The sequence below is a fragment of the Eutrigla gurnardus genome, assembly GCF_963514095.1.
Source record: "Eutrigla gurnardus genome assembly, chromosome: 23".
NCBI classification, from domain to species: Eukaryota; Metazoa; Chordata; class Actinopteri; order Perciformes; family Triglidae; genus Eutrigla; species Eutrigla gurnardus.
This window is the reverse complement of record NC_139934.1, coordinates 5,911,683-5,920,421: the sequence shown is the minus strand read 5'-3', so window position 1 is coordinate 5,920,421 and position 8,739 is coordinate 5,911,683. Positions and strand designations below refer to the sequence as shown.

The 8,739-nt window shown below is 38.2% G+C and overlaps 1 protein-coding gene across 2 annotated transcripts; it reads left to right on the top strand.

Moving 5' to 3' along the window:
- The first annotated feature begins 85 nt into the window (after positions 1 to 85).
- Positions 86 to 4,261, top strand: LOC311008905 (interferon lambda receptor 1). Of its 2 annotated transcripts, XM_084002853.1 has the most exons (7): positions 86 to 590; positions 757 to 877; positions 2,687 to 2,856; positions 2,993 to 3,171; positions 3,262 to 3,424; positions 3,728 to 3,855; positions 3,956 to 4,261. In XM_084002853.1, the coding sequence occupies exons 1-7, from the start codon at positions 524 to 526 to the stop codon at positions 4,223 to 4,225; spliced, it is 1,098 nt and encodes a 365-aa protein (XP_083858979.1). In that variant the 5' UTR covers positions 86 to 523; the 3' UTR covers positions 4,226 to 4,261. The 2 variants fall into 2 exon arrangements, with proteins under 2 accessions (XP_083858979.1, XP_083858978.1); XM_084002852.1 differs by having other exon boundaries at positions 86 to 877.
- The last annotated feature ends 4,478 nt before the right edge of the window (positions 4,262 to 8,739 follow it).

Below are 8,739 nucleotides of genomic sequence, written 5' to 3'. Positions count from 1 at the left end.
GGGTCTGCTGACATTTCATTAAAAAAATCTCCTCGGGGTGAATTGCAATTCATCATGTCAGAATTTGTCCTAATTTGATTTATGACCAAAACTACCAGCAAAAGCAGTGATGGTACCAACTAGCTGGGGCTAACTGTTAAATGTTAGTATGCTAAAAAAAAAAAAACATGGGAAAAATCTGATTTATAATAAGTGTGAAGAAGTCATTCATAAAAGTGTCACGTTTTCTGGTGAGAAGAGAAATGTCGAAACAGGAGCAGAAAATCCTTTAAAAACGTTTCCTTCTGCCAGGAACTGTCCGTTTCTCAAACTTCTCATCCTCCTCTAAGCAGATTACAGCCTTTCATCTCTCTTAAGAAAATCACCGGCCTTCAATTGAATCTTTATCTCTCCACCCCTTCCACCTTCCTCCCGACTCCGCTTATCTCATCTCCTCACACGCTGTCCTGCTTCTTAAAGGCAGTGAGAAACCCGCACTACAGTCCAGCACAGCCTCCGCCTGTCGAGAGGTCGCCACGTTTCCATGGAGACGGCAGGCGTCTCCACGCCGGGGTTGGGTTTGTGTGTCGTGAGCGCCCTGCTGATCACTGGTGAGCATTGAAGTTGATGTCACGATTATGTCTCCTTCCTTGTGTTTCCTGCGAGCGCTCGTGCTCCCGAGTGTCTCCAAAGTTGTGACAGTGGGACTTAAGGGGTCGATAGATCTGTGGGGAGTGTGCTATTTTTGGTGTGTGCATGTCGTGCGAACCTTCCCAGGGTCGACTGGATCAGCCTGCTCCACTGCTGTGGAATCACTGGACTTAGGATGCCTCCTGCGGTGGGATTGTCCCCATGCCAGTCCCAATATCACCTACAGCGTCCAGACGAAGACGCAGGGGTAAGTCCCGTCTGTCCAGACGCTGCCGGAGAGTCAAACTCCTTCACTTCACAAAGCACAATAACTGTATTTATCCTCAGACAGACGATGCCCAGGATGCTTATAGTATTCTAGCGTTTTAAAGTTAAACAACTATAATAAGCTGGCTACCACCACCACTTATTACGTGCTAATAGTAAGGCAACAAAGCTATAAAATTCGTAAAAATGCAAAGTTACATAAAAGGAACAGAATAATTCAGCACCAAGCAGCTGACAGTAATCATACAACATGATTTCCAGGCTTTGATACATTTTGTCAGAAGCTTCAAAAAGAAACGCACTGTTGAATAATCTGTTACATTATTGTGATGTAATCAATCCGCATCATCTCAGTCGAAGTAAAAAAAAAAAAAGAATAAATAAATAGAAAATAATTTTAAAAAATGAATTAAATAAAAAAAATACAATTTGTCAGTTTTATATTTAAATATCTATATAAAAGCATTATAGTCATACAAACATCCTGTGAATCTAGTATTGCTAATGATTGCGGATTTGTTTGACAAGATAAAATCACAAAATAAATTCATAAAAAATAATTAAAAAATATAAAAAAGTCATGGTCAAATTTTTCCACAAAAAAAATAAAGTCATACTATGGCATGTCGAAGATTCACGAAAAAGTCAGTAAAAATAAATTCACTGAAAAATATTAAGTCATAGAAATCGCTCGTATCGCTTGTCGCACCAAGTCTGAGTGTAGTGAATCCAAAACAGGCATAAAAAGCCATGGTGAATTTTTTCCAAATAAATAAATGAATATGAAATAATAATTAATAAATTAATGAATGAATTAAATAAATGAAAAAAATATTTATTTCATTTTCCAGTTTTATATTTAAATATCTATATCAAATCCTCATACTCATACAGACATTCTCTGATTCCAATAAACTAATGATTGAGGATTTGTTTTACTAGATAAAACCAGGCAATAAGGGTTTGGCTAAGATCTGAGATTAGGGTTAGGGTTAGTGGGTTAGGATTGGAGTTGGGGTTCGTAAATTCAGGATATGAATTCTTTGCCCTAGCCTATTTATCTGGTGGTGGTAGAAGTAAAAAAAAAAAATAATAAAAAAAAAAAATAAATAAATATAAAATAAAAATGAAAATAATAAAATAAATTCAATTAAAATAAATGAATAATTTTTTTTTGTCAGGTTTATATTTGAATATCTATATAAAAGCATTATATTCATACAAACATCCTGTGAATCTATCATTGCTAATGATTGTGGATTTGTTTGACAAGATAAAACCAGGCAGTCAAAATAAATTCATAAAAAATAATTTAAAAATATTAAGTCATAAAAGTCGCTCGTATCACTTGTTGCACCAAGTCTGAGTGTAGTGAGTCCAAAACAGGCATGAAAAGCCATGGTCAAATTTGTCCACAAAAAAAATAAAGTCATACTATGGCATGGAGTTGGGGTTTGTTTATTCAGGATATGATTTATTTGCCCTAGCCTATTAATCTGGTGGTGGTAGAAGTAAAAAAATAAATAATAATAATTATAAATATATATAAAATTATGCATTTTATTTTTCAGTTGTATATTTAAATATCTATATAAAAGCGTTATACTCATACAAACATCCTGTGAATCCAAAAAATCCTGGTGGTGGTATAGAGTCAGACCATTTCAATTTACATGAAGAAACTCAAAGAAGTGACATTTTCATAATGTGTGACTGTGTATTTTTGTTATATTCTTGTCTGTATTCTTGGTGTATTCTTGTCGTATTCTTGTGTGTATTCTTGTTGCAGGGACCCGTGGCGGGACGTCCCGTGGTGCGCTTGGGTGTCATCCCACAGCTGTGACGTCTCGCAGGCCTTCTCCAACTTTGAGCTGTACAACATGGTCCGTCTGGGCGTGCACCTCAGCCCCATCTCCACCGCCTGGATGAAGCCACGCAAGTTCGACTACAGCGACTTCAGTCAGTGACCGGCCGCGGTTCCTGCAATACAACCGTTTTAAAAAAAAATACGTGGTTTGAAACTGTTGCTTTTCAATGTAGAATAACCTGCTTTTTTTGTGTAATATGATAATTAACAGTCGCCTTCTCTCTCCAGCTTTCAGTCCTCCATCCGTCTCAGCCTCTTTGAAAGAGGACCAGTTGCTGGTGAAAGTGCAGTTCCCCTGTGCAGCCAACAGGAGGTGCTCTCTGGGGAGGTGCTGTCCGATCTCTGAAATGATCGACCCCTGGACCACAGTGACTGTGTACAACAAGCTCAATCACTCCGAGTACCAGGTCTCACATGCTTTTGGTCGTGTTGATATTTATATCATTTTCATATTAATATATATATATATAAAAGCCCAGTGCTTTGTGACCCCGCAGAGCCGTACGGTCTGGACCCAGGAAGTGATGTCCCCTCTCCAGTTTTCTGGTTTGGCTCCGGGACAGAACTACTGTGTCGTCGCCAACTTCTCCTTCCCGACCTTCACCATGGCCGCTTCCCCCAAATCGGCCCCCCAGTGTGTCCAGACCGTTTCCAGATCAGGTGGGTCATCAGGTGAATCCCGCCTCGGCCTTCAGCGTCGACCTGACGTGCCCTTAAATCTGATCACAGTTTAACCTGAAGGTGGTTATAAAGGAGACGGAGGATGTGATGGATCATTGCCAGCGTCTGTTGATGAGTAAACATCATGACCCCTCCTTAAGGTCACAGTACAAATCTAGAGGTTGCAAGATATGAAGCGTTCTATTTCAAATAAATGTGTTATAAATCAGCACAACTGCTTTTAAATCACATTTATAAGTGTATATATTGCAACAAAGAAACCATGCGACGCGTCCTCCTCAGGGCCGCTGCTGCCTGTGTTGTTTCTGGGAGTCGGGCTGACGTCTCTGGTCCTCGTTCCACTCCTCACTGTGTTTCTGAGAAAATTGAACCCAGCTGCACCGACCACTGAAAATCCACCCAAGACCCCGGTATGATTTATTTTCTCTTTTTTACTCTTTTAACTGATACAAAAGCACATATTTCTCCTTGGCAGGTTTTTCATATATTATATTTTTTTCTTTCATTAAGACGTCCGTTCATGATCCGGTCTCTCTGGTCCCCCTTTCCTCGGCCCCCATCGACCCTTGTGACGTCCACCTGGAATTTGCCGATGACCAAATCTCCATCAAATCCTCCTCCAACCAGGACAAGACCACGACGCACGGCGGCGATCCTCTCCGTCACGACCCCGGCTCCGGTGCAGCGTACTGGGACAGCGGAGGGAGGGAGCCGGAGCGAGGCCCGGACTCTGGTATCAGCAGTTATTTTCTGAGGAAACCTGCGACAAATGGGGACTGAAAGACTAAAAGACTGAGAGACATTTTACTGTGATTGTTGCCAGTGGAGGTCTGAAGGGCTACGTTTCACCAAGTCACCAGCAAGTCCACTTGAAATGTCCAGAAAAGTATGCACATGTATGGACAAGTTTCATTTTCAACTGTAAAATGTGTTGTTTAGAAGATAGCTTGTTCATAAGTGGTCATAAAAAAAACTTGACGATGGCAATGAAGTGGCCAAAATCTGTATTTGTTTATCTATTTTGCGCACTAAGCCAGTTTAGTTTGTTACTGGAACTCACTCGAACGCTTGCCATGCTGAAATGTCTTTTGAGTTAACCCTTCTCATTCTCTACTTGACCCCTTGACCTCTGATATTCATTCCTTGCGGACCCTTTAATGTGGTCCGTTACCGGGAAGCCACGATATTGAATTCCTTATTGAAAGCCACCAGATGACCCTCTAACACGTAAACTCTGTTTATCTGGTGTCCGTCAACAAGTAGATAGAAATGTGGCGTTCCCGTTTTTAAACGTATGAGCACATTCCTCCGGCGCTGACTGCTTGTCCGATATGAGTCAGCGTGCGGCGGGAAGACGGTCAGAGCATCGACTGGTGAGTGAGAATCGCCAATGAAGCTGAAACAGTTTATCCGACGAGTCCAAAAGGAGCTGTTTTTCTGCGTCCGCTCAACTGATTCAGTGAAAAATCTAAATCTGGTTGCGGTTCTTCCCCCTCCTTCGCCTTTTTTTTTTTTTTTGCCAAGCTCCAGTGGCACTCAATAAGCCGGTCCAAACCATAAGAACATTTTGACCCCCCACATGCAGCCAACAGCTCCTTCATTTCTGCTCTGCATTCAAAGCCGGGAACATCTTGACATCTCGCTTTTCTGCCTTCTGTTTTGCTGGTGTTGCATTCTTTCCGCAACATTGGGGAGCCTCTGGTGGTTTGGCTATCCAGCATTGTTTGTTTCCCCTTCTGTCTTTTCCAGAGTCCACAGAGACCTGGGGGGTTATCCAAAGCTCTACGTAGAATCCAGTGTGTATGGCTTTTATTAATAAACAGAGTGCTTATTATAGAGATGATTTAATGTATGAAGCAAGAAGCTGGCATGTCTGAATGAGCACCTGACTACACAACAGTGGTGCTGGTACATATTTCACCTTCTTTGTGGCTATTTGCAGTAATTTTTCTGAAATGTACTTGCGGCAAAGCTGATAATAAATCATGGAAAAGTGTATTAAATTTGTTAAAACTGTGATTTGATTATTTCAGACAATTTGATATTTTTGCTAAAGCACTCATTATGAGGTTTAAAAAAAAAAAAAAAAAAGAACAGATTAGAATTATTTTGACAGCTTTTATAACGCTTGGCAAGCCAAGTCTGAGTATAGTGAGTCCAAAACGAGTATAAAAAGCCATGGTGAAATTTTTCCCAGAAAAAAAAGAGTCCGTGGAGTACCATTACTCCAGCATGTCGAAAATTCACGAAAAAGTCAGTCAAAATATGTATAAAAAAATTAATTAAAAAACATTAGAAAGTCATAAACATAGCTTGTATCGCTTGTCGCGCCAAGTCTGGGTGTATTGAGTCAGAAATAGAAATGAAAAGCCATGGTCAAAATTTTACAAGGAAAATAAAAGTCATACTATAGCATGTCGAAAACTCACGAAAAAGTCAGTCAAGATAAATTCATGAAAAAATATCAAAATGTCATAAAAAATTGCTCGTATCGCTTGTCGCGCCATGTCTCAGTGTAGTGAGTCCAAAACAGGCATAAAAAGCCATGGTCAAATTTTTTTGGGGAAAAAAAAAGTCATACTATAGCATGTCGAAAAAAAAGGGAAAAATCGACAAAATTCATAAAATGTTGTAAAAATGGTTTAAAAGTCATAACATATGCTTATATATCGCGTGTAAATCAAAGTCTGAGTGTAGTGAGTCCAAAACAGGCATAAAAAGGCTCAGGAATGCGTGCAGGTGGCCTAGTGGTTAGAGTGCATCCCTTTTACCCATGTACACATATACGCAGATGAGAGATATATTCTTAAAAAATATTAAAAAGTCATAAAAAACGCTCGTATCGCTTGCCGCACCAAGTCTGAGTGTAGTAAGTCCAAAACAGGCATAAAAAGCCATGGTCAAATTTTTTTGGGAAAAAAAAAAGTCATCGAAAAAAAAAGTGAAAAATTGACAAAATTCATAAAATGTTGTAAAAATGATTTAAAAGTCATAACATATGCTTGTTTATCGCGTGTCAATCAAAGTCTGAGTGTAGTGAGGTCATGAAAAGGATTAGCCATGGCTTGCAGGTGGTTGAGTGGTTAGAGCACATGCCACTACCTATGTACACATATATGAAGACAACACCTGTTCGAATCCCAGATGGAGGGTGTTTGTTAAAAGTCACTTCCCCCTTTCTCTCCCATCTTTCCTCTCTGTCCACTGCTAAGTAGAAAGGTGACTATGCCAGGAGAAAATCTTAAAAAAAAGCCTCAGTCATTTTTTTTTTTAAAAAGTCATACTATAGCATGTCGAAAACTCACGATAAAGTCAGTCAAGATAAATTCATAAAAAATATCAAAATGTCATAAAAATTGCTCGTATCGCTTGTCGCGCCAAGTCTGAGTGTAGTGAGTCCAAAACAGGCATAAAAAGCCATGGTCAAATTTTTTCTGGGAAAAAAAAAGTCATACTATAGCATGTCGAAAAGAAAGTGAAAAATCAACAAAATTCATAAAATGTTGTAAAAATTATTTAAAAGTCATAACATATGCTTGTATATCGCGTGTCAATCAAAGTCTGAGTGAAGTGAGTGCATAATAGTCATAAAAAGGCTTAGTCATATCCCCCCCCCCCCTGAAAGAAAGTCATACTATAGCATGTCGAAAAAAAAGTGAAAAATCGTCAAAATTCATAAAATGACTTAAAAATGATTTAAAAGTCATAACATATGCTTGTATATCACGTGTCAATCGAAGTCTGAGTGTAGTGAGTGCAAAAAAGTCATAAAAAGGCTTAGTCATATCCCCCCCCCTGAAAGAAAGTCATACTATAGCATGTCGTATATTCACTGAAAAAGACAGTCAAAATAAATTCTTGAAAAATTATTAAAACATATTAAAAAGTCATGAAAATCGCTAATATCGCTAGTCGTGCTAAGTCTGAGTATAGTGAGTCCAAAACAGGCATAAAAAGCCATGGTCAAATTTTTTCTGGGAAAAAAAAGTCATACTATAGAATGTCGAAAAAAAAGTGAAAAATCGACAAAATTCATAAAATGTTGTAAAAATGATTTAAAAGTCATAACATATGCTTGTATATCGCGTGTCAATCAAAGTCTGAGTGAAGTGAGTGCATAATAGTCATAAAAAGGCTTAGTCATATCCCCCCCCCCTGAAAGAAAGTCATACTATAGCATGTCGAATATTCACGGAAAAAGACAGTCAAAATAAATTCTTGAAAAATTATTAAAACATATTAAAAAGTCATGAAAATCGCTAATATCGCTAGTCGTGCTAAGTCTGAGTATAGTGAGTCCAAAACAGGCATAAATAGCCATGGTCAAATTTTTTGGGGAAAAAAAAAGTCATACTATAGCATGTCGAATATTCACGGAAAAAGACAGTCAGAATAAATTCTTTAAAAATTATTAAAACATATTAAAAAGTCATGAAAATCGCTAATATCGCTAGTCCTGCCAAGTCTGAGTATAGTGAGTCCAAAACAGACATAAAAAGCCATGGTCACATTTTTTGGGGAAAAAAAAAGTCATACTATAGCATGTCGAAAAAAAAGTGAAAAATCGACAAAATTCATAAAATGTTGTAAAAATGATTTAAAAGTCATAACATTTGCTTGTATATCGCGTGTCAATCAAAGTCTGAGTGTAGTGAGTCCAAAAAAGTCATAAAAAGCCATGGTTAAATTTTTGGGGAAAAAAAAAAGTCAGCATGTCGAAAACTCACGAAAAAGTCAGTCAAGATAAATTCGTAAAAAATATCAAAATGTCATGAAAAACGCTCGTATCGCTTGTCGCGCCAAGTCTGAGTATAGTGAGTCCAAAACAGGCACAAAAAGCCATGGTCAAATTTTTTGGGGAAAAAAAAAAGTCATCGAAAAAAAAGTGAAAAATTGACAAAATTCATAAAATGTTGTAAAAATGATTTAAAAGTCATAACATATGCTTGTTTATCGCGTGTCAATCAAAGTCTGAGTGTAGTGAGGTCATGAAAAGGATTAGCCATGGCTTGCAGGTGGTTGAGTGGTTAGAGCACATGCCACTACCTATGTACACATATATGAAGACAACACCTGTTCGAATCCCAGATGGAGGGTGTTTGTTAAAAGTCACTTCCCCCTTTCTCTCCCATCTTTCCTCTCTGTCCACTGCTAAGTAGAAAGGTGACTATGCCAGGAGAAAATCTTAAAAAAAAGCCTCAGTCATTTTTTTTTTTTAAAAGTCATACTATAGCATGTCGAAAACTCACGATAAAGTCAGTCAAGATAAATTCATAAAAAATATCAAAATGTCA